The following is a 26,822-nucleotide window of genomic DNA, read 5'->3' as shown; positions in this document are numbered from 1 at the left end:
GGGAAATTTTCTTTAAAGAGAGTGTGTTCTGTACATATTCTATGTAAGAATACCAAATAAATTTGTAATCCTCCATTTTTTCATCTCTGCCTACAGTATGCAGAGAGACAACATATTATCAACTCTAAAGGAAAAAATTTGCAAGAGTCAGTAGCAAATATGCTATCTTTAAGACACATGCCATTTATGACTTTTTCAAGTTGCTGTTTCCACATTGTTCTGTTTCTCCTCAGACCCTTTGCTCTGGAAAAGCAGCAGCAAATTTCCATATTGACCAACACTAACAAGAAGGTCCTACAGGATGAAGAACTATTCCTCTGTTCTGAAAACCAATTCCACACACTTCAGTTACAGATAAGTGTTTCTCAAAATTTCATGTAAATCAAAGCCCAAAACTGAAAACAGACTACCTCCTGTCCTGCAAGCTATCTTGCACCTAACCTTTTGAGAAACACGAAACAGTGGCTTCTTCACATCAAGAAGCAGCTGAAATGGCATTTCTGCTTAAAACTTACAGAAGAATCCTCAAAAGTTTTCATACTCTGAATTTCTAGTATCACTACCACAGCTAGCCAAAGCTTTTAGAATAACCAGCCACAGCAACCAAGATTTAAAAGCTGGTTGTTTTGTGCAGGGCTTAATTAACATTCAGTGTTTGCTTAGAAATTGGAAAATTAGAAGCTGGTCTTCTGACTTAAGGGGTAAGAACTAGTCTTCCCATTACCTTCTGTAGTACAACCAGGTAATTCACATCTATACTATCCTAAAATACAAAAAGCAATGGTCAGCCACTGTTTAATAATTTTAAGTGCCCTGGTTCCCAAAAAAGTTCAGTGTTCCAGCAGCACAGTATAAGCAATAAGGAATCAGCTCTTCATTTTCTCCTCATTTTAAAAATGCCCAAAGCCCAGGATGTATTTAATGATAACTTATCTTACTGTGCCAGGAGGCAAATGGTAACACATACAGGACTGACACAGAGGGAGGGCAGGCTGGAGCGTCGATGCTTGCGTGGAGAGGCAGAGTGCATGGGCAGGACACTTTCCAGGGCTTTAGAAAGCTTTTCTGCAAAGGTTTCTTCAGGGACAGTCCGAAGGTAGAAAGGAGAAAGAGGTGCAGACAGCGCTGGTGGTGGGGTGCAAGGAGCACTGAGAGGGATGCAGGACAGAGAGGGAACAGCAGGAAGGTGGGGGACACAAACTGACATGCTACGACCACGTTGAGGCTAAAGGAGGAAAACAAAAGTTAAGAATTGAACACATAAAAAAAAATGAAAAACAAAACCAGCAAAAACTATAATGAGGTAGAAAAGAAATGCAGACACACAATGAGAGGCCCAATACTGACTACCATGTGTGCAACAAGATATGAGAAATGCTGAATGAATGCCACCACACACTGGGAACAGGCTATGTGCACCTCTGAGGACCTAAGCCTGCCGTAGGTTACTGAGCAGTGTGGGAAGCTCCCTAGTACCCTTATACAAGAACCACGTGGAAGGCAGAATAGACAGGAGAGAACATTTTGTCTGGGGCCGCTAATGTGGCCCACACTGTGTGTACTCACAGCATCTGGTCATCTGACAAATAAAAAACCTAAACAGAAACTGATGAGCATTCAAACATTCATTCTTAGTTTAGTGAGTGGATGTATGTTTTACACATAACTCACAAGTCTCTCTGCTTGGGCACGGCCCCTCCTGAATTAAATAGACTAACTGCATGCAGCTGGCTCTTTATTAACTAAAACAGTTAAACATTACACATTCTACAACATGAGTGGTGGAAAAAAGGTTGGTTTAATGTGTGGAAAATTCAGTAAAATTGGTCTTCGACAAGCATTTTCCAGATGCTGGGCCAATAAAAGCATCAGGATTTTGTAATCCTGCCACAGTCCAGAAGGCCATAGGTCAAAATCCAACCAAATTGGAAGAATCAGAACTAAGTTTTGAGGTGGGGTGTTTGGGGTTTTTTTTGTTATTGCTTTTTTAATGTGTTTTTGTTGTGGTTTTAAGTGAATGGAAAGATGATGTTTTAAGGAGACAGCCTTCAACTGTTAAGTTTTCCCTCTCTAATAGTATATGCATCTTATGGATGCAATCTACAATTTCTTAATATAACCGAAATCAAATGCAGATGTCCAGGGAAAAAATCTCAAGACATCCAGTGGAGATCTGATTTTAAAGACTTCTGATGTGAGAAAAATCACTAGACTGCTCAAAAATTAAATAAATACTTCACCCATAATCTTCACTTGTTCCAAAGCAGGACTAGTTACATATGTCATTCCTGACTAATTCATCTAAACTGTTCAGAAACATCTCCAGTGATGGAGACTGTAGCACTTAACTGTCCTTGTTGATTACAAAAAAAAACTTCTCCCAAACAGTAATTCCATGCTGCAATTTAGGCTTATTATTCCTTATTCTACCTGACAGTGTTGTGATCCGATTAGCCTCCTGCTATTTTACAGCAGCCTTTACAGCTTTCTGTCTCCTCAAGCTCATCTTTCATAGGCTCAGCTTAACTATTTCAGCCTTCCCACATAAACCATGCTTTCTGTATTTCCGGTGGGTTTTTTTTTAATCACTCTCCTCTGAGTTCTCTCCCAATTCACCCTCAAATTCACTCAAGCAGGGTGACAGACTTACCAATGACCAAGAGAAGAACTACTTTACATAACGTGATGTTTGCATTTTTCACAACAGCATGATGTTTTTGACCATGTCCAGCTTGTGGTCCAATGTAATCCCTGACTTTTTTTTTTTCCCCCAGAATAGTTGCCTAGTTAGTTGTTGCTCATCCTGTACTTGTGTAGCTGATTATTCCTGTTTGAGCTTGAACCTCGCTCTTGTCCTGATTGAACTGCATTCTGTTTCTTTTTAGGGCCATTCTCCAGTTGTCAATATCATTTCGACTTGTCATCCTGTCTTCCCAACAAACTGTTTGTAATTATTGTAGTATTCTATTCTGTTGTGTCAACCTCCTGGTACCACTGTCATCATCATAGATAATTTTAGCAGTGAACTAAGCAGCTTTACTATATACCTCTGTCATACGCTTGTTCTCCCACCCCCTCTCAAAAGATTATGGTCTTCCAACCTGTAAGCTAGCCATCCCAAGGCAGTGAAATGCCTTCTGGTCCAATACACGCCCACACATCAAAATATGGCTTACCCAGAACAAGAGCTTATTTAGAGGGATTAAAAACTCATTTGATCAAGGACTAGCAGTACTACACGCTTCAGGTTAAGTGCCTTTGAAAAAGATGGAGATGCTTTGCTTGTGAGTGAAACCAGTATGTTTTCCAAAAAGCTAGTAACACCAATGATTCTATAATAAAGCCTACAACCACAGGTACCAAGAAAGTGAGGACTCTCAAACTTAAGTGTCTCATCTTCTCCTTTATGGTATTACTGCATTATATTATAATTACTCCGCCTCAGGCTTAGATTTTTATTTGTGTAAAAAAACAAGCAACAAGGGAACCACTGAAGACAATGTAACAGTAGCAGAAGTTCTACTCCAGAGTTAGAATAGATTTCTGCATACTTTCATACTCAGATCTAAAAACATACCAAGGAAAAAAACATACCAAAATAAAAGGGCAACACAAACGAACATAGTAGGAAAAATATTTGTGCCCAGTGCAGACTTTCCAGGGAAAAGGAATACGCATGGCAATTGATGAGCAAATCAACACAAGCTAGAAATAAAACTGGGAACAAGGGTGTGGGGTCTTTTCAGTCTGGAGTTCTCACATGCAGCATTCTATAACAGTTTAAAAAAATCTTACCTGCAGAATCTGTAATCAAAGCCTCACAGAACACACAGCAATTTCATACTTATACAGTAGCTTAAATTATTCTAATCCCACCTTCAAATGAAACCAACAGCTTGACCCCTGGTAACTTCATATACACATACACACATCACCTTACCACGTGAGACTAAATGCTTACTTTCATGAAATAGTCTTGTTCTAAGGATGTTAATTCGATCCATAAAAAAAATGTGTAACCCATCATTCTGCTTAAGTGCACTCAAGATTAAGTAAAAGCTTTAAAGACAAATATGCCCTTGAGCTTTCCCCCACCCCTAGACTCAGTTACCTTGCAAAAACAGCCCCTTAACTACTCCCATGAAGAGTTTGTATCACGTGCAAAACTAAACATACACAGACGAGTGCCTGGCAAACTTTCCTCTCACCTTTCAACAGAAATACAAAATAAAATAATTCTATGCACTTACAATACTTTAAGTTCTGGCTTACCGCTGCAGGTGGCTGATATCCTCCATGCTGTTGCGACTGCACTTGGCCAACTGAAGCTGGATATCCCTGAACTGCAGCTGTTGAGATTGACTGGTCGTGCTGGGAACCATACGACACAGTCTGTTGACTGCTCACACAGGATTCGGTATAAACAGATGACCCCTGGCCACTGTCAACTGTCCCATCAGCTGCAGAAGTTAAAGATGAAAATCTGTATTTCAAGAACTGCAGTCTCGATTCACAACTTCAAAGATATTATAATCAAATATTAGATTGATGTTTGCGCCATGTCACATGGACCTTATCAGCATTTTACCTCTTGTAATATTTAAGCTGATTAAAAAAATATTTTTCTTCCTCAATTCTTTACCAATACACCTTAACCTCTGAAAAAATAATCAATTTCAGGACTTCTTTGGGAAGATACTTAATAGTAAACTATGCTTCCTGTAATAGGTTAGACCAGAAATAGAAACTTAAATCCCACATTGTTATGAGTGATCTTTCAGGGGGGTTTAATTATTATTTTTATTTCCTTAATTTTACACAGACATATAAAACAGGTCTGTTGTGCTGACTGGCAGATGCACTTCATGCAGGCATAGTAGAAAATTTAAAATCCCTATTACCTCAAGAGCAGACAGTAATTTGCTTTCTAACTTCACCATTCCAATACAGAAGTTCCCATGTCTCATCATTATTCAAATACTGATTCAAATGTAGAGATGGCAGAAGAGGAAAAGTTAGGAGTGTTTATTTATCTTTTCATGTATAATATGTAAAACCAAGTGAAACCTTTTTTCAGAAAAATTATGAGCTGAACTGCTTGTGTATTACTCTAATTTCCACCTTAAACATAAGTTAGCGAGGATTCAAATAAGTGTTTTTAATAGCTCTAACTGCACTGGTGTAAGAGTATACAGCCTTCTGCAGGGCCAGAATATACTGTCCCTATAGGAGGGCACCAAAAACTAGGACATATGTTCATGCTTCAGGTGCCCCACGTCGTTTAGAGCATTAACTTGAAACAAAGGAAAATGGTTTTGTGCTAAGACACTGGACTGTGAATTGTGCCAAGACTTGGCCCAGCTAAGGCACAGGAATGCGTCTTATTTTGCTGTGCTTTCTAGTGGTCTAATGTTCTTCAGCAGACAGCAATGGCAGACAGCAACACCTTAAGATATTTACTGCTATACCCACCAAAAGTTTAAGACTCTAAGGGGGATAATTGTGTAAGTGCAAGAGTTTCTAAATAAACCAGCTGACACACTTACAAAGAATAGATATACTGGGTTGCTGGAACTGCAGTTGTTGGTGTTGATCAGCTTCTGGTTCTTCAGGCTCCACTTGCGTAGAAACCGATGCTGAAGTAGTGGGGACAGGAGCAGTACCAGTGACTGATAGGGGATGCTTTGACCCTGCATGGGAAGCACTTGATGGTTGCTGTTGCTCCAGCTGCTGCTTCTGACTACCTTCTTCCTGAAGTTTCTTCTCCTGTTCTTCTCGCACCAACTGACGCTGCTCTCGCTTTCGCTTAATCAAAGATACCCTGTCCTTGATAGCTTTCGCCATTGTCTTGTGATCCCCTTCACAGACATAGCCAGATTCCACCTGAAGGAGGATATATTCACAGAATTCAGACTGTCATAGACAGCCACTGTTGTAGTGCTACAATATAAGCTACCACTCTCTGGCACTAACATCTCATTTGCAAACTTCTGAAGCTGTTTTATTTCTAGACAGTAACAACAGCAAATGCAGAGGCTGACGGACTACATTTCACTGTCAGAAAAGGCCAGTACTTCCGATGTTTTGTAAGAACGCCACCACTTACCATTTCCTGTGCTACATCCTCTGGGACATCTCTCTCCAAGTCAAAGGAAAACTCTATTGCCTCATTATCTTTATATTTGCCTTTGAGTTTTTTGATGTCTTCAATTCGCAGCCAGAGTTTGATGGCAATTTTTTCTCCATCATCTTCCTCTGCTAGTTCTACCCGTACTCCAGTCTCTTCTTGGAAGAAAGCATGATTCAAAAGGTCCTTAATAGCATATCTAGCATATTGGGAAAGAATGTAGAAAGCACACACAGTTACAAAGTTTTCATAAAAATATTAAGGAATATCCTTGCCTGATGATTCCTCAAATTTATTCTCTACGTTTCACGCTTCTCTCATGAATTGACAGCCCATCACTCAAATGTCTATTTAAAAGCATGATGGAGAAACAAAACGCAACAATACTACAGATGTACAAAAAAAATTATCACACATCAGTCAGCAGAAGTACCAACAGATTTAAGCCAACTGAACAGGATATATATTAACTAAAATAATAAGAAAACTTGAAGAAACAGTTTGTTTATACTGAACATTTAGATCCAACACACAACCCTTAGTCCCCAAATCAGTACAGTAATCCAAATATGTATTTCAGTCCATTTCAAGATCTTATCAAAAGCCTCATTTAGTAAATTCAGCACTAGATAAGCATCATGTGATTCCTTTCATATTTTATACTATTTTGAACCACTTCAACCTGCATGCTGTTTGGCACAATTAGAAGCTTTGTCCTGAAGGTATAAAAAAAGAGATCTATGTTCATATACGCACAACATTAACAGTAGTAGTCTAAAAGATAACCATTTAAACTAAATCAGAAGAAATAAGTGATGTACAGCCAACAAAATTGACCTAAAATGGAAGAAAATATGAAGTTTAAAACCAAGAAAAAGAAGAGAAATTAAAAATATACAGCAACACCATCAGAAGTAAAACTTCAGAGTTAATAGAAGAGGATGAATAAACATCCATGAACTGACAAAGCTAGCTCTGAAGAGAATAGCGGGAAGCTAGAGGAGGGCCAAAGGCTGAAGCATTCTTAAATCTGACATTCAGTAAGCAGCAACTATGTAAAAGCAGGAAATATAACAAACCCCACAAATAAGACATCAGAGCAGTTACAGATTTCCTGTAATAGTGTAAGTTAATCACTTTAAGTAGAAGTCAACTTGCAGAAAACATGGATGAAAACGAGTAGAAAGAATTTAAAATAAAAAAAAATAAGAGCCCTCAATAATCAGCCATAAAATGCCAACAAAATCAAAGGGTGGGGGGAAGATTACAGAATAACAAACCAATCGATCTATATACCTGGGAATCCGGAAGGATTGTTCTCCGCTATTTTGCTGACCAGATCAAAGTTTTAAGAAAAGCAGTAGAATGGCTGAATAAACTGACATGCATGATTACTATAGCATTTGTACTTTTCCTGACACTGTTAAGTCTCCAAAACAATCATTTAAGCATCTACCAAAGAATAGAAGATGCAGAAGTAATACTGACTTCCCAACTTTCATCAGAACACAGAAGACCCCAGGAATTAACTCGATCTGGTATCATCAGAGACAAGACTCAGACAGCAAGTAATACCTCTGGTCTGAAAAGAAAGCACTTACCTTTCACCTTTGTTTTGCCGAATGCAGCCCTCAATAATCTCCTTCACTTCAGGGATTGCTACTTTATCGAAGCTGGCTGGCTTGACACCCTGGAACATACAAGTAACAGAGAAACTAAAAGGTGCACTTGATTTAAGTTTTGATTGTATTTACAAACCAACTACTTTTTCTCAGTAGATAACTGGCCTGAATTCCGCACTAGTGCAAACTATAGAGAAATCTGACCCCAATCTTACTGTTCATCTGTTTGTTAGTGACTTTTGCAAACACTTTCCCTCCCCCCCTATTTGTCAGCTACACTTCCAAAACAGGCGGCTTTGGCAGTTAGGTTCTCAGTTACGATAGGAGAATTGTTTAGTTTCCATGGAAGTTATGCTGGTTAGAGGCGAGTGCACAGACTGGACTGAGAATGAAAGGAAATTTTTCCTATGTAATACTAATACACAAATCCACATAATTAATTTAACAGTCTTCAAAGGATTCTGCTGCTTCCCCGAATGTTTCCGACATGCCATTATATGAAGTAATTTTGGTATAGATTTATTTTACAGGAAAAACCTTAACCCAGAATGATCTGGCTGGATCATTAAATAACTTATCCAGTGTTTAAAAAAAGAAATAAAAAAGGCTTTCCTGTATTTTAGCTCTCCCCAGAAGACGTACTATAGTCAAACCACACTCTTGCATCACTGCTGTTTTGAGTTCAGGAAAATGAGCTTAGCAATACAGACCTTTACAAAACCCCTTCAACAACATCCGGCAATCCTTTCTCCAATACATGCTAAAGCCTTTGCGGGAGAGCAAAACAAAATCTAAGTATGATCAGTTACTCAAATCAGTAAAGCAAACAGGCCATGAGATATGACCATCTGGGAATTCTGCAAAACACTGCAGGCAGAGCCAAACTTCATCACTTAATCATGGCCAGAAGCTCTATTTCAGGGGCAATTGTCCACAATAGCAAAATTTGGCACTCAATTTTACTTGATTCAGCCTTTAGCTTCAAACTCTGCATTTATGACAGCGGGATGAGAGAGGATGAAGACATCCTGTTCAAATTCTGTTATCCGAAGAGCCCACGTTTTCAAGGCGAACAATCCTGAAATCATACATTTGATACATCTGACCCTGTGTCACTGGTAAATCACAACTAAACAAGAAGTGAAAATCAGTCTGAAGTACAGAAATAAATTAACTAATAGTACAAGCATCATTATTCGTGTCCTGATGAGAAAGTACTTCTGCTGATATCCTATACAACACTGCTTCCCACCAAACAGAGCCATCAAGACATGACTCTTCCCCCTTCTTCTATTGTCAGCGGGAAACAAGTCTTCAAACAGAAAGGTTCGAATCTCTGAACCAGAGCCTTTGCAACTACAGACTTTCATTTAACTGAATGTGAAGACTTAGTATAATAATAATTTCCATCTATATTTAGATACTTTTTCTTCCCTTCGCCAGATGTGGCAGTATATTGACTTCATATGACCACGACCTAAAATATTTTATACCACACTCTTCCAGGAGAGGGCGCAGCCAACATCAACTTCAACAGATAGAAACACAACGACTGGGCGAAGCACGGAAGTCCAGTCTTTCAGTACACAAATCCTATTTGTGACTACATTTTACAAAGATGTTGTATCTGGAATTTTTAAAAGGATGAAAAAACCCTGTAGAAAGACACCATTTTTCCCTTGATAAAAACTTCCTGTTACAGCAACATTCTGGTTACCTATTTCTTCACTTTAAAATTTGCTCTTATGAAATTCTAGTAATTGACATTCACAAAACTGAAGAGTATATTGTGACCAGAATAAGCCCCGACACACAGTCAGTGTGTCAGTGAACATAAACTTAATGCTTTTAAAAGCTTTACTGAACATTAAGACTTTTGGAGATCAATGCCTATGCTGATAGGACAGCAGACTGAAGTTCGGATGGGTAAGTCTAATACTGTAACCAGGTTGTATCACAAATCTCCAGCTTCCTAGCAGGACATCACAGACCCTTATACTCTATAGGTATTTCTAAAACCAGTTTTAGTGTTTACTGCTGGCATCAAGTATCTGTTTGCATCTGTCTCTACTCATACAGCAGACTAGTCAGAGATACCCAGCTTTAATGACAACCAAGCTTAGAATGGTCCCAGGAGTTCAGCTTCACATATGTAGAGATAGATGCTTCTATACATAATTAAATGCTCTCCTATACACACACACATATAACCTATGCAATAATTATTCAACTGCTTATTGTATATATTTGTACCTAAATTTGCCAAAGTTTGACACATTTAAGTCTCCTAAATAGCTCAAGCCCCAGACATAGCTACAGCCTGCATGTATGTTAATTTACACTATGGCAGCAGCAGGAAGATGTCAGATCTGTGACAATCTCATTTCAGAAAAGCTGAAAGCTGAGTTAGACAAATGATACAGTAAAATACTAACATAAAGCTAGATCATGAGGTTTTTTGTTAACTATTTTACCACATGCTCTGTTCTTGCATGAAGCCTGAAACGGTAAAGCAAAGAACAGATTTTAAAATCAGTGATTCAGTCTGCTACCCTGTGTTTCTCCATCCTGAAAGAAATTAAATACCTGATGATAATCTTCAGGCCCTTCTATGAGCGCCATTTTACAATACCCCATTTTGTGAATTCCAAACCACAAGTTCAGTTAAAAAGAGAAGCCCTCACCAGCCTCCTCCCAGCACAGCTTCTATGTTCCTAACAGCTCCTCAGAAGATCTAGGAGAGCCTCAAGCTAGGGCCTAAAATCATAGGATTCTGTACTGAGGCAGCTACTCATTTCTCAGATTGTTTCACAGTCCCTAAGAATGGTTGTCTAAGTCTAGTCTACAGTGCTGGCCAAATGACGTAGTCCAATGCTGAAGTCCAGGCTACTTAAGTACTATGAGCTTTTAAAAGCTTTTTCTTCTCCTCCAAGTGCCAGGGGAAGTGACTAACTATTTTGCATAACAAGACAGAGGATACTAGGAATGATAAAATCAATATATCAATGAACCCTTTTCTACCCAGAGTTGCTTATACACCTTAATCTGCCATCACAGAGAAACTGAAGGGATGTCAGGCCCTGCAATTCACATAACCTTGATGTGTCCTTAAGAGCACATGAGTTGTGCAGCCAAGCATACGTTCATTAGTTTCTGACCCCAAAGGCACTCGAGTACCTGCTAAGCCATTCAGTATTTCCTGGTTTTCACCACACTTACTGCAAGATGGTCACATTCTTATATGCCTCTCCTGGTCCCCAGAGTCCTCAGAAGAATCACAGGACAACTCAAATCTTTTAATCTACTAGTCCTATTTCCCAGTGGCAGTTTAATGAGACCTAAACACCCAAATCCCACTAGCATTTTTTGAGTTTGCTAAAGAAACAGAAGGAAGAGCTCTTGCAGAGAAAAAGAAAGTCTGAATAGGTATAACAGGCACACCGGAAAATCATCAATATTTTCTCAAGCTACTACCCAAAATAGCATGAACTGGCACCGCTGCTGAAAGCAACAATCTCCTATTTTCTATCTCCCATTCCCACACCCTTATCATTTCCTCCCTTTTGCCAGCAAATGCATTTATACAGCTGTATAATGAACTAGATCATGGTGTTTATCAGACTTGAAAACAAATCCCGCCAAAAAAGCCTGCAGCCGTTTCCAGTGAGATGAAGCTCCCCAATCTGATTCTCTACACTGTTGCATTAGCTGTCAGGCTGACAGAGGAAAAGTGGTAGTGCAAGAGCTAACAAGGGCAGAACTGCTTCTTTTTACAGAAGTCCCAACTTAAAATAAAAGCCACTGCACGCTGACATTTTGAGAGCACCTCTAAAATATGGGCATATGTAGGTAGCACGAAGCACAACTGATGCCAAAACTAAATACTTATCTTAAGCAGTCTTAAGCGTAAGAAGGTATTTCATATTTCACTTAAGATGTGATAAAGTTTGTGACTTTATCAGATTTTAGTCAGGTGAAAAAAGTATGTTCCAAAATTCAACATGCACATTTATGTGGTTATTTGGTCCTTTAAAGGCAAGTTACTCTTAAAAAAAAAACCCACTAGATTTTCAAGATATTTTAAACACCAGAGTATAAGCTACCCAGGACGACTCCTCACAATTTTTGCCTAGAAACACATACTATTTTGCATTAGTTAGATCTCCAGATTACTGGGTCAGTGGTTTAGCATCGTATTTTAATGCAAGAGATACTGAAAATATCATTTACTCCATAAGAGAAAGTACCATCAGTGCTGTTTAAATTTTACACAAAAGCAAAACGAAGACAGAAGAAGTGTTACATACCCTCAGCAATCCCAAACTTAAAAAAAAAAGAAATTTAGATTTGGAGTAACACCACAGGTGGAAAACAGCAGAAGCAATAAGGGTTTCAGCCTTGCTGTTCAGGATTTTACTCTACATTTAAAAAATTACAGGGGAGAAAAGTACAGTCAAGTTTAAAAGCTGAAGACCCCAGCTATGCAAATGTAAAGCAGTCCAGCAGATTTGTCAGGAATTCTGATTCACCCCAAGATCCTTTCCTGTGGCTACATACTATAGAGCTGAAATTCCTACTCACCTCTTTAGCACAATCCTTGTGAGAGCAGCAACAGTGGGAATTAACAATTACAAATACGGGACAGATCTCTCTTTTTGTTAAATCCATCAGGAAGAGAGACGCACACACCAGAGTTAGTTAGGTGCTAGTTTCCGATGGGAATCCACTAGGCTGTGGACTTAACGCACAGCCGAAGGAAAGCAGACATCAAAGTTAGAAGGGAGCATTGTTTTCTGTTTGACACCTCTTGTACTTTTCCAAGTCCAGTACATGAGGCTGCAGAGATCTGAGCTTAATATCTGCTTTTGCCACTCAAATACTGAATAGAAAGAATCAATTTAAGCAAGAGCTAAGTGTGTCCTTTCCTGCCTGCCCAGGTAGTGGTAGGGAGGAGGAAGAAGAGGCAGAGCAGGGATCCTTTACTTCCTGCATGTCCCCGCCCCCCCGCTTGGCTGCTCTGCCTATTCTCCACCCAGGTTTTCTGCAACAGTTTAAGGCTGCAAGTAGGATCATCATCCAGTTCACTCCTGCTGTTCCAGAAGTACGCTCTTAAACAGAGGGGAACAGGTTGGTTAGTGCACTGTTCTGACCCAAGGTTGCTGGCAGTAGTTTTGTACAGGGTGGTGAAGGCAGCTGCTGTTTCTCCTCTTCTTTCCATGGAACTAGAAAAGCACACATGCAGCTGACTACAATTTAATCCTAACAAAACACAAGTCAGCACTAGGATAATATAATATATTCCACCTCCATCCTTCCTGACAATCACATTCTGCTAACACTGGCAACATCATCTGCTTTCCTTTTACTGGGTGCTTAGTGTAAGTGAATAGGGATTTGAAGGTGATTTTCAAACTGTTGGATAAAGTTAGAAAGCTGCATCGTTGCTTGTTTTACACCACATATACACAAATAATCCACAGAATAATATTTTCTAATACCTCTTGCTAGACTCCAAACCTAAACCTGAAGTCTGACATCTTTTATTTCCCCTCTGGTATCTAGTTTCAAACAGCCATTGTAAAACTGGCTGTATTTACTAATAAAATGAGTTGTCCACAGCTTCAGGGCTTTGGCGGTTTTCTTTTTTGGAAGGACAAAAGGAGCACTGCTCCTTATAATAAGGATCACATACACCATTTTAAATTGTGAAGTGAGCAACTGAATTTTGACCAACTAGTGATGATAAACTGTGATAGATAAAAATCAATTTCAAATTATCAAGATCACATTTCACCCCAAAGCAGCATACCTAGTTCCTCAATTATACCACAATTATACCAGCGTTGTTATACCATACGACATCAATGTTGCAAACGCAACACTTTATCCTTTACTGGGCATTTTAGAAGTCTTCTCCCCCAGCTGCTGTGAAACTTTAGAGGGGTCAAGGGAAAAGGGATCATTAAAGATTCTGCTATGATGATCAGCCTTCCAACTGCTTAGCTAGGCATTTTATAACCACCACTACCCCCCAGTCAACTGTTGATTATCATCTCCATTTTAACAGTGCTTACTGGTATCATGAATAAAGCATGTTGGAATTTTGCTTGCCCTTGCTTATAGATTTTTTTGTTGTTACAGTTGCACTCAAACCAAATAGATGCTCTGCAATCAAAGCAAATACACTTCACTAGAATAAAAACCTAGTATTTTGCACACCTAATTCAGGCTATGCTTTTCTGGGGTAAATCGCATGACCTGCAAAGAACATTAAATGTTTCAGCTTTTAACAAGCACAGAGCCTACCTGTCCCAGTCTAACCACAATTCTTGCTTGGCTCTTTTGAAAGGTGCCATAACTGCAGAGCTTGAAAGGAATTCTACCGTAACTGATTAATCTTCTCAAACGAAATGTTCTAACATTGCAGTCCAGAGGCTAATAGAATCAGTAGCAAAGTCAAATCCCACAAACAAAGTAATTAAAGTCTCTATATTTTCTTTTTGCTAAGTTGTTAACATTCTAGTTTGAGCCAGTCCCAGGCTGCCACAAACCATTAATTCCAGGAATTTAGACAGAGCATATGATTCCAGTGGAAAACAAGCCAATGATCCTACCTCCTTCCCCATAGTCTCAAAGAAGCCCCCAGGCAATGGTATATATGGCATTTAAATTGGTTTACCCCATGATCTTCTAAATTTCACCACCTGCTATTATATTAGTTAGTTATCCAGCCCTCAAAACCCCTATGTTTAACCATTTCACCACCTTTTCCTTCTCTAATCCTTCATCTTAAATCCTGTTGTCTGATGTAGAACCAATCTTTCAGATTTAGTTCTTTCCTTATTTCACACAGGGTACACCTATTAACTACGTGATAATTCTCATGCCAGTCCAATCGAATACCTATTGTGAAAAGGAAGACTTCAGTTTAAGATTTTCTCAGTTCAAAAGAGATATGGGTTGCCTACAGAATATGGATTTTTATTGTTCTCGTTAAAAAGCAAGCTAGAGTAGTTGGGAATGCAGTGAAAAAAATTTAAAACAATGCAACACATTTAACAGAAGTGAAAATTCAGCTTCTGATTTCAGTATTTTCATAGCAATTAATTCTGGACAATTGATAATTCTGCCAAGAATTAAATCAGTAAATCCTGCAGAATAAGCTCTGCATCAGATCAGTATCCTAACAGAGTAAATAGCATTACTGCAATACAAGCAGTAGGAGCAGATGAAAGCTTCCAATGAGCTCGAGTTAGCTCATGAGGCACTATTTAGAATAGGTTTTCTTCTCTTCTGAGCAAAACCAACAATTGCACATTTTGAACCCAATACCTTTTGAACTTGGCTGATCTACCATTATCCAGATCAAAATTCTTATCTCAGCTATTTAAGAGCTCTGTGTCACTGAAATAGCTTAACCAGTTGGTCTTTACCCTCTGCGATGCAGGTGTGTAAGTAATCCAAGTTCCATGATTCTTAAATTTCTCCAGACCAGCTGTCTTCATGACTTGCAACAGATAACCATGTATGCCCAGATTTCACAAACACATTGTAAAGACAATAGAGGTACTGTAGTATTTATACAGGCCCACTTGCTGCATCCTCACTGATCACAATTTAGAAACTCTTTTCCTCCTCAGTTTACCACCTACTCTCTAACAATTGAGGCCAACAGTAAAAAATTCCCAAACATACTTAGAGTATACACATAAAATATATGTATACTCTTGTGTGTAAAATACACACAAGGTATATTTTTATTTTGATTGACACACCCATACTAACTGCTTATTAGTAAAGTTTGTGAGGTTGCTTAAAAGAAGCCCCCAGTCATTTGTATGAGATAATCTTTGGTGACAAAAATAAAACAGACTCCTCATTTGATTAGCCATCACTGCTCGCTATCACCTCCACATTCTACAACTGATCTCGAAGCCCAGGAGCTGACACTGACACTGCCTGCTTAACAAACTTCTTTGCCAGTGTCTCAATACTGTATTTTTACTTATTAAAACCAGGGAATTTGCAGTGTTAAAAGCCTTACAAGACAAAACTACAGTAGTGTTGCTTTGTTTCCACACAGTTAAGTTTGAACGAGAACTTGTCATAACTCTTCCTAGAAATCGTTGGCTGCAATCCTTTCCAGCACTCTCAAGTAAGAGGCTGTAACAAAGTAAAATTCCACTGTATTTGTGATAATACTGAAACACAACTTATGCTATGCATCACTGCTGAATATACATCATGCCTTACAACTACCCCTTTGACTAATTGTCTAGCCCAACACACAAGGCATTTTAATGGGTTTGCTTTAGACATGAAAGTCCATTGTGCTTCAGCACCTCCAGGTAAATAAAAATATCAACCTATTTCAAAAGTCCTAAGAATCTGGAGCCCTTATGACTAGCTAAGCAGATGGGTTTAGTTAAAAATAGATTAATTAATCACATCACCTACTGTAACTGCAGTAATTCTAACAAACAGAAGAAATTACTCAAGCTCTAGAACAGGAAATTTTGAAACTACAAGGCAGTACACAGTTCCTTAGTGTATATAGCTGGGAAACAATTAGGATATCTGTGCATGTAACAGGGAAAAGGGCCTTGTTTAGAAACACACAGTATAAGGATAGAAGTTCTCCCAAAACAACAGTAAAGTCTGATTGGACAAGTGGACCAGGCACCAACTTTTCAGTTTTCATTCTTGCACCAGAGCGTAAAAGTAAGGTCAGTTTAATCTATCATGCACAGTTCTTTAACCTCACACTTAGGAGCAGCGATGCCACCTTATCATCCGAACAAGAATATGCAGTGGTGAACATCTTGAGCTAACTGAACGACCCTTCGCTTTATTGGGACTTCAGCTTGGAAATGGCTTTCCAAAAAATACAGACATGCCTAGACACACACTTCAGTGCTATAAATTTAGAAATGCTGCAGTGACACAATACTAAAAAGCGTCTTTCTTCTATTTTCAGTGTGGAAAAATACATTTTTGAAAAATCAAGTTATATTAGTTGCATTCTCTGCTTTAATCAGCTACCATTCTGACACAAAAACATCATGTAGTACTCATTTTTATATTCAAGTACAGCAACAGTAATTCAAAAGCCACAGGTTAGTTCCAGCAGACTTCAAACTGAATTAAAAAGAACAATCTAACACAGGCCACAAAACACATTTGGTACCAGAACTAGCCCTTAGAAGATACCTACTAGAGGATAATGTTGCAAACACTGAAAATAACACACAATTCAGACAATGCACCAAGAGTCAACGTCCCTCTTATTTTATGACTTATTCTAATAGGAGTGAAGGACTTCTATTTGTATACCAAAAGATTCAAGAGTTTCAGAGGGTGGTTCTAGAAAGTATCCCTGCTATGCAGAGAATTTTATGATGGTGGTAATGGGTGGTAAGGCAGAAATATGTCTCTGAAAAAAGTTTACCTTAAAACAACAAAGTCACAAGCTCATAGTGTTCGGAAGCTTCTAAATACTTACACTGGACAGAGAAGCAACAGCCTTTTTTCCTTTCTAGAACAAAAACATTATGCACAAGCTACAGAGTTTCTTACATATACATACGTTTAAGCCTGTTGTGTGTCTCTGTTTTTAGGAATAAACAGTACCTACAAAATCAGGTTCAACTTTGGTGACTTTCACTCTTCTAAGATAGAAACAAACAAAAGCATTCAAACAGGCATACTACATACCCCCATGTCACTGCCTATACTGGCAACAGCTCTGAGTAACCTGGAGGTAACTATAAAGAGTTATGTCAAATTTTGGTGGAGTTCTGGCCTATGACTCACATAGTAATCTCAAAATAACTTATTATTACTCAACACCCTTGTGAGCTTCCGCAAGACTAAAATTTTCTTTGACTTAGTCCTCCCCCTGTGCAACTACAGTTGACAGGACAAGAAATAGTACCCCGTGCATTCTTAATGTCAGTGCTTTTGACTAGTGGTACTACACTGACAAATAACGTTGAGCTATCAGTGTCCCCACAGTAATGCTTCAGTGATTCATTAATGGTTCTCATCACTCTGCAAAGCCAGGCATTTTAAAAACACTTACCATCCCCTTGTTCCTAAGAGCCACCTTCCCATCTCTTGTTAAATTAACGTAACCTCAGTTAACGTAAAAGCTAAATAGATGTCAGTACAGGACAGAACACTAAATATTAGCATTACAGTTTTAAAAGGCCTGATCCTTAATAAATGAACTTTTAAAATTTTTAAATGTACATTGTTTACTCAGTATTTTATGAATTTATTTAGGTTTCTAAAAACATATTCGGAAACTCCGCAATACAATCAAATTTTAGAATTTCAGATTTTAAAAAATCCATTAGATCGTGATTTTATGCAACTCAACCAAAGCTCACACCATTCATTGCCCTTTTAATTCCCGATCATTTTGAAATCATACCCAATTCAAAATTGCTAAGAGACATACTGCAAGCTCAGCAGTGAACAACATAAATAAGAAATACCTCCTTTCACAAGTTTGTTTTACAACACCAATATTGACAAAACAGTTTTAGCTGTAATCTAAAAGCTTTTAATGCTGAATAGTACAAATGCCTTTAAGATCAACTCGTAAAAATGAGCTACTTTTAGAAAGGAATTCAGTTGATCGAGCCTTTTTCCTTCCAGCTTCAGATATCACCTGCCCTAGCTGTGCAAGCCATACAGCATGTTATATCTCAGTGTCCAAGCTGATGCCTACTTTTTCTTAGTTAGATCATTGTCATTTCTTAAAGAGGACTTCTAATTTAACATGCAAAGCTTCTTAAGATATTATTGCTTCAAAACCTTGAACACCCATCTTCCATTTTTAAGGCTACATATTTCTGAATTGATGAGTCAGTGACTGAACCTCCACCCAAGAAAATTCTTCACTCTTTAAAGACATCCCAGCAAAATGCTTGCAACTGAGTTGAACAGCTACGAGATGCAAGTGGTAAAAGCTTAAGCATTCTTTAGTCCTTTCAGTGTGGTGCAGAAGAATTGTATATGATGTGCAATATTTTTTTCCCATTTGAGATTCGAAGTTTCTTCTTTCAATGAATACAATTACAGGAGTTTTCCCTTTCTTACAATTCATCTATTTCCTGTGCCTGGTTGAAGGTTTATGGCCTTTCAGTAACTACTTTAACAAAAGACCACTTGCTCTGTTTGAGGGTTACCTCCCCCTACTTTTCCACTTGAAAGCTTGATAGAAGGGGTGTCTCTGTACCTATCTGAACCAGGCCAAGAAATCAAGTTATTCAAGGTAAAGAAACAGTTTTACGTATGCCTAAAAAGAGTTGCATATTGCTTCCAGAAAGCAAAAAAGGACGTTCATCAACATTCATTAAGCACTACAAGTAAAATTAATCATGTCTATAGGTTAAGCATTTATATTTGCTGCCTAGGACCCCTCAGGAAGAAGAAAAAAAGAGCTGCGGTACTTTATCCATTGCATCTCTAGTGAAAATGAAGTATTTGACTAGTCTAGACAGTTATGATGCCTAACTTTTAAGACACTGAAGAAGAGACTAATTTCTCCTCGAATGACCAAACTGCAGCGCTTTGTAACTGCCTGGTTTCCAGCCAAGAGAATGACCTTCACTCTAACCAGTGAGCTTCAGTCCCCACCAGTTACAGAAATTAAGGATTTTAAACCAGTCAGACGCTGCCTGGTCAGGTTACTCATTAGGTACCTTGTTCCCTTGGGCCTTTTTTTAAGCTCTGTAGAACAGAGCAGAAAAATGTTGTGCCTACTCTGTGGAACATTTCAGTACAGAACTTTTTTTTTTTTAAGTCAAAATGCAAAATGCTGCCTTTTTTTTTTCCCCCACCTTCTCATCTTAAGGCCAGCTCAGAAGGCAGACGTTTGTTTACAGAGAAGAGGCTGGCTTTTGGTGAAAGCAAGGACAAGTGCAAAACTTCACTTTGTCAAAGTAAGCATGGAGAAAATTAACTACAGAGCACAAGTTCATCAGGAGAACTTAAAAGGTAAGTTTATATAATGGGAAGGGGGCAAAAGAGAAAAGGGAGTTTTCTGCTCACACTCAGCTGATTTGTACATTTGAAACTAAGGATGGTCTTATTAACTTCTTTGCAATTAATATGTTTAGATTTTTATGTTAGTGGTAGATATGCAAGAGAGAGACATCTCATAATAAACCCATTAATTGTCTTTTTACTAGTCCTAGGACTAGTCAATCACCTAGAAAATGCAGGTCTCGGGACATCCAAATATTAGAGATTTTGTAAGTGTGTACAGGTACTGGTTACTCAAATAATCTCTATGCTGCAAAAAGAAAGTTTGAAGGAAATATAGTGTCAAAGTAATCAAGGTCTGTACTACATCTGTGAGCGGTAACTGCAACATGAGCAAGAGAAAACCAAGCTAGCTTTCGAGGCTACTGCACGGGTTACATGGGTCTCACCAGAGGCTGAGACAAAGCAGCTGAAGCTACTGCAGTTAGTTACGCCTTCACTGCACTGCTTCCCAAACAAACTAAATTAAGAAATCATACTTAAGATGTCTGTTCTATAAATATCTCTGTTTTGATTTAAATGCACATGTAGCCCATTTCAAATCTCTCCAGTGACTAATTACTTAATTGAAGTATGCATGGATCAGGTCAAAGAAAATACACCAGTCTCCAAAGAGCAACGAAGTCAGACAGGGAAACTTTCCCGAATTTTACCAAGATCTTACACTCCTTTATTTGTGCAAGTGAGTATGTAACTGAATTAAGTATCTTTATTACATTTTGTATTGGAACCTATTGCCTCTATTGCTTTGATATGGTGCAGAATTAGAGAGGAAAAAAAAAAGGGATACCCATTTCCTAATCTAATAGTGTATCACACCGCCAATTGTGCCTGCACAAGAAGGCAGAGAGAGAAAAAAAAAATGAATCACAGGAGCAGGCACGACTGCCTTAATAGTGAAGCTTGTTTTCAGTTAATTACAGGCTTAAATGTTTTTTTCTGAGGCCAAGTAGGCAGCAAATGCTTAGTGGATGCATTCAGTCCCAGATGAAGAGACATACTGCTTAAACCTCAGAGGAGGTTTTCCCCCATCCCAATAAGGTAAAAGTCCCAAGAGTTGCCATTTCTTTAAGTACCAACTACTGATTTGTTTGGAACCATTCCCAGCGAACAGCAGAGGATAGCTTCAATGAAGAAAATGGGGTTTTGAGACAAAATTGCAACATTATGATTTAACGAAAACAAAGAGGAAGGATAAACCCCTTTATGTTTGAGTGACAAGACATGCAGATCTCATTTTCCTTTCTAAAGAAACTGCTAGTGAAAAGGTCTGGACTGCGTATGCGAGAGGATGCAAATACAGAGGTCAATACTCTGTGTCAAACTCCTGCCAACATCCTTACCAGAACTGTAAAACAAAGTTCAGCCTAACACCTTGAGCCCTACAAATTGTAGACAGCTGTGGTTTTGTTTGGTTTTGATTTTTTGGGGTTTTTTTTTTTTTTTTTTAAGCTAGGCACTTACCCAGATTCTTCTACTGAAAGAAGAATTCTTCTAGTTAAAGTGAGACAGAAAACCAATTTAGCTGCACTTCTGTTTCTCGGGCCAGGGAAAGTTTGGGAACTTTATGCTAGCACTGCTTTAAGGAAAAACAGGAACTTCCCAGCGAGACAATGTAGACAATACAGACCAAGCATCTTGTGAACAGCAGACTCATGCAGCAGTGCTACTATCCAATATGTGAAGCAACAGTAACTGCCTAGGCCAAAAAATGTCTCACGTCTAGGAGGAACTTCAGCCTTTAGATTCAATACCAAAATCGTTGCTTACCTAACTGTGTTATTTGATCAGAAAACTGCTTCCAACCACAAGGGAAGACCCTGAACAGAAGAGGTAGAACACATAACCGAGTACTCTGAGCAATCCTGGCAAATGCCCCAACCCAACGTTGCAGTATCTGGACATCAGCTAGAGCAATCTTTACCACAAAAGGTGTAAGGTCAAAACATAATGCGGCTGAAGGTCATCTTGGAAAAAAAGACCAATGCACAATCAAAATGGGAGAAAAGAATGTAAGCTGGTAGTACCAAGCCCAGTCCTGAGAGGACAACCTAGGCATTAAGACACCCTTTACAGGCTTCTGTCCTGAGCGATAGCAAGGGTTTAAGCTAACAGAGCAACTCTGCTTTTTACTAAGCCTAATAGTTACTGCAAAGGGGGTGAGGGAAATCAATTAATTTAAATATGTATCACCCATGCTGAGTGGCTTCACTTTTTGATCTTACTGCCTTTGGGGTTTCAGTGGTTTTTAAGCTCCCACTTGGCATGTCTGTCAACAGCGGACCATTGTTACTGCCTTTCCCTCTGGTGTCTGCGCATGCATATAGATAAAATAATCTGTTCATTTAAGGCACAGCAAGAGTACAGCTGCTACCTCAAAATATTTCTAAATATGCCTAGGAAAGTAGCAAACTAAGCTGTTGAAATGGAAATGTCAAACATCTTCCACAAACCACATTCACCTTCCGACATATATTAGAAGGAAATGTGTTGGTAAGTACTGTTGGGGTCACCTACACAGGAAGTTTTCCCACTCTACTCTGTTATTGATGGTTCGCACACAGTACTTAAATACCGAATTTCTCAACTGGCCCACCCCTCATCCACAACTGCAGACATTGTCTAAGCTTCTAAAGTCTCATTTGAAAGGAAAGAAAATCTTATTTCTTTAACAGGGAGCAAAGGACAAGGGCAGAAAACTATGTGGTTCTCACATTGGTTCACAGAGGTTTCAGAGTGGTAAAAAGCCTAAAAAGTATTTTATTTCACTTTCATAACATTGTTCTGCTTTCCACATTATAGAAGAAACAACGAATTCCGTATTATCAGATAAAACATTGCTTTAATTCCAGATAATATTGTCTTTTCTTCACTGCAAGCCTTGCTTGAAAGCTATTCAAGTTTTGTTTGTGGGGTTTGGGGCGTTTATGGGGTTTGTGTGTGGTTTTTTAAAAAACAAACATTAAAAACCCCAAAAAACAAACAGCTTTGTAACTACATTGAAATAAACAAACCCAAATATACCAAAGTACACAGCCTTTCACTCTCTGCCTAGAAGCAAATAAATGTACATTTCATTTACCTTCCTGTCCTTTGCTTCTTCTGAAAGAAAACAAAGATTTCCTTGATTTCATATCAAAGTATATTTTAGAGAGCTCTAGCAGTAGATGAAAGTCAGAAATATTCAACAATTAAATTTAATCTGTGAACCATCAGCAGCAGAGCTGAGTAGAAGGTGATGTCAGACAGACCAAAAAATTACTAATGTTTCTGATCCACTTAGAAGTTCAACAATAAACCAAAAACAATGGGGAGAAAGAAGTATCAAGCACAATAAACAAGTGGTAAGTTCAATCCTCTTAAGTCTCTACATAAGTTTGTCTACTACAAGTCCCTACAAAGCTTTCTAATTGCTAAGTACTACACAGACCAGAGAAAAAAAAGCTCTTTAAGACCTGGGGACTTCCAAGCCTGAGATTGTCTCAAAAGCCGATTCTCACCACAGCCCAGTTCCTAGTACTTTTCAAGGAATGGGCAGGGCAGTTACAGCAGGTGTCCGTTCTGAAAAAAAAGCACCCATCCAAATTATGCTGCTTTGGCTCTGGCCAAGACACATACATAAGCATATCAAAAACACATCACTAAGACTGTTTGGGTAAGATGCACAGTTTTCTTTCACTGATCCAAAGAGCTTGCAAAGCAGATTACACTGTAAGCGGAGTAAAGGCTAGACTTTACCCTTGTTTTCCCTCTTTATTTACAAAATTACAGATAAGTCCACCAACACGCAAAAAGAACCAACTAAGGACTCTGCCTGTATATATATATATATATATAAACTTACTGTAACATCTGTTCAAAAAACCAAAACAACCATTTATTCCTTCTTTCTTCCTCCTGTACCTCTCCAATACTCCCCTTCAAACAAGGGATAGTCTTTTATTTCACCAAGCCTTCCCTCAGAATTCATTACTTCTGACATGAAGACCCTTTCTTCCACATCTCTAAGTCAGTAATTATATCTGCCTTTTGCAGTGTGAGGCATCAGGAATAAGAGAGCATTTTATTTTTCCAAACCTAAGCAAGTCATTTATTAAAACCCCTACCTCTCCAGGATAAAGCACCCTAAGATTAACGGCAATTCATTTGTCTACGGATCAGAGAAAGGTAAGGTTTCTTTCCTCCCTTTGCACATCCTATTCTAAGGAATCCAATGCAATTTTTCAGTTCCCCAAGAGGCTACCTCACTATTCTTTCTGAATGCTTAGATCAGAGCATTGAATGTGTACAGTTTGTTTCACTGCACTGGTATAGTCTTCACAATGCTGTTTTAGAGATCACAAAGTAACTATAGCCACAACCATTCTTAACATTTCTAGCACTACTGTTCTGCTTCCTACACTCAAGGTCTGTAGGTTCCACTTAGTCTAGTCAGATGGGCAAACTCAAATCTCTTGCTTGCCTTCTCAGCCTTATTTGGTTTCACTGGCAATGCTTCCACCACCACTACACTTCCCAGCACTTCTCAGGGTAGAATACTTTCCTGCTATTTATCAAGTATTTCCACTGCGTAATTATAAGAAGTGCACCTGACACACAGTAGCTAAGGGCCATTTGGAATTCAGTAAACTATTAACTTAAAATCACTCTAGGTAACAATTTACGATTTGCCTTGGCAGGCAGCTAAGCCAAAGTGGTCTGAATTTGTGATCCAGCTTTATTTCAGAGAACGAAGTTACCAGCTACTCTTCAAGACTGAAAGACTTCCACCATCCCCCCAGTGGCTTAGAAAATAATCTGTTATTATTCTAATGTGTTTTGTTGTTTGGGTTTTGGCTGTTTTTTTTTGGTTTGGGTGCTTTTGTGGGGGTTTTGTGGGGTGTTTTTGTTTGTTTGTTTGGCTTTGGTTTTTTTTGTAACCCCCATGCAATACCTTCTTATATCCTGAAGGAAGAGTAGGAACACATACAAAACTTTATTTCCATTCACAGACTTCTGACTGACTGTTTGGTAAATTGAACCGTCCTGCATCTTTCCACCTATCCCTCAAAAACCTCGTCAGCTTCTTTTCACCCCCCACACACACTCACACAGTACCATGCTACCCAGCTGTACTCCTTTGCTGCTAGTGGTAATAGCTGTAGAATCAGTAGTGGCGAGGGACTTACACTGGTCACTCGACGGTAGATCTGCGCAGCATTTTGGCACTCGGAATAAGGATACTCAGACGTGGCCATCTCTAGCATACACATCCCAAAAGCATATACATCAACGGATTCATCATATTTCTCCTCATACATCTCGGGGGCCATGAACTCTGGGGTACCTTAAATTAAAAGAACGATTCAGACTCTAAATGTCTCAAAGCGAGCAGAGGCTGCTGGCGTTACTCACCGCAGGAGGAAGTGGATTGGCAGACCTGTGAGACAAGAGAAAGTGGAGGCAAAAAGAAGAGGGAGGAAACCCTTAGTCACTGTTGCAGCAACATACTTTGTGAGTCTTCCATTGCAAGGCCTTTATGGAATAAGAACAGCGTGAAAGGACGGATGCAATTCCTGTTTTATGTGTTAGTTAAACATACTGGATCAGGCTGGAGTCAAACGGAGAGGAGGGGGTAAGAAGAGGGGAAACTGTAGACTAGCAGTAGGCTGCAAACCAAATACTACGGAGAGTTAAGACACTTACCTTTTCTCTCCCTGTAAGAAAGGAGGCACATTAAACCTTGTTTCAAAAATTATCCGACTGCCCTCTGCTGCAAAAGAAGTAGTATTGGTAAGAGCCCACGGCTAGTCTCTGACCTGGTGCTTTCCATCTACTTTTTGAAGTAGAATGGTTTAGGAAAGGCCTTGCAATGAAAAACTCTTTTGCTACAAATATAAATCTTCATGAAAAAATGATAAAAAGTAATTTTCTGCAAAGGCCACTCACCACAGCCCTTTTCTTCATATACTTACCTTCCCACCTGCAGTATATTTATAGGCCTACTGCAGATACAGGCATTAGTGAGGGACATCCTACAGTCAAAAATACTCAGAAATACAGAGAGATTGAGTTACAGGCATAGAGCGTGAGATTCAACAAGTCCCATTTAAATAGTGTGCAGAAAATTATTGCCCAGTGAAGCATCACAGCATCCCCTCTGTAAACAAAGGGACTGTATTGTATGATCAGATTTACTTTAAGCCAGAGATGCAAGTTTGCTTTTTGTAAATTTAAGCACAGAATTATTTCCTGCAGACACCAGATTCAAGACAGTTTACAGATCACTCTATAGCCACATTGCTTGTTTTCACCACACTAAACCAAAAAGAGAACGTAATTGCAGTCATTTATCCAAAGGCTAACCATTAGCAGATAACTAGATACAAAGTGGTAATTTTCCAATGATAAATTTGAGGATAAGATGAGTATGCTTAACAAATATTTTTTGACACTGTATACTTTTCTTTCCTATTAATACTTTGACTTGGTTAAGAAGCAGGAAATATTTCAGCAGCAGCTTGCAAGACAATTTACAGGTATACACCATTGATCCCATCTAGGAATCTAGTATAGGACTGTTGAGTAATACTGTATTTTAGCAAGCTCTAAATACTGACAGCGAGAACAACTTTATTCCCTGCAGTCTATTCACCCAACTATAAAAACAAAGCTGATAAAACCAATTCTTTAAAGAATTCACCAAAAAGACCACACTAATTCCATCAAACCAATTTCTGAAAAAGGTTATTAGTGGATACATAAGAACAGAGCAAGTATAAGGCAATACTTCCCCAATGCATCCTCCTAACTTAACTAAAAATCCACATTCTATAGACCCCCTGAGTAAAGCATTATACCACAGTCTGCCTGTGATATAAAATATATATAGAGAGACTTTCTTTGATATACCTTAGCTTCTGTTTACTCAAAGGATAAGAAATTTAATATTAAGCCCTGGTGACAAAAAAAAAATGGCTGTATAAATTAATGCTAGCCTAAATATCAAAGTGTTCTTTGGTCACCAAAATGCATTTGTA

General features: G+C 38.7%; 1 protein-coding gene across 1 annotated transcript in view; it reads right to left on the bottom strand.

The window, feature by feature from the left end:
- Positions 1–26,822, bottom strand: part of WNK1 (WNK lysine deficient protein kinase 1) — a 108,790-nt gene that overhangs the window by 38,188 nt on the left and 43,780 nt on the right. Inside the window, exons 6-11 of the mRNA XM_009879744.1 lie at positions 24,972–25,129; positions 7,729–7,817; positions 6,107–6,326; positions 5,547–5,883; positions 4,273–4,460; positions 968–1,225 (exon numbers count right to left, since the gene is read on the bottom strand). Of these exons, the coding sequence (XP_009878046.1) occupies positions 968–1,225; positions 4,273–4,460; positions 5,547–5,883; positions 6,107–6,326; positions 7,729–7,817; positions 24,972–25,129 (1,250 nt within the window). The remainder of the gene's footprint in view (positions 1–967; positions 1,226–4,272; positions 4,461–5,546; positions 5,884–6,106; positions 6,327–7,728; positions 7,818–24,971; positions 25,130–26,822) is intronic.

This window comes from Charadrius vociferus, unplaced genomic scaffold, assembly GCF_000708025.1.
Source record: "Charadrius vociferus isolate BGI_N301 unplaced genomic scaffold, ASM70802v2 scaffold90, whole genome shotgun sequence".
Classification (NCBI taxonomy): Eukaryota; Metazoa; Chordata; class Aves; order Charadriiformes; family Charadriidae; genus Charadrius; species Charadrius vociferus.
This window is presented reverse-complemented; position numbering and strand designations above follow the sequence as displayed.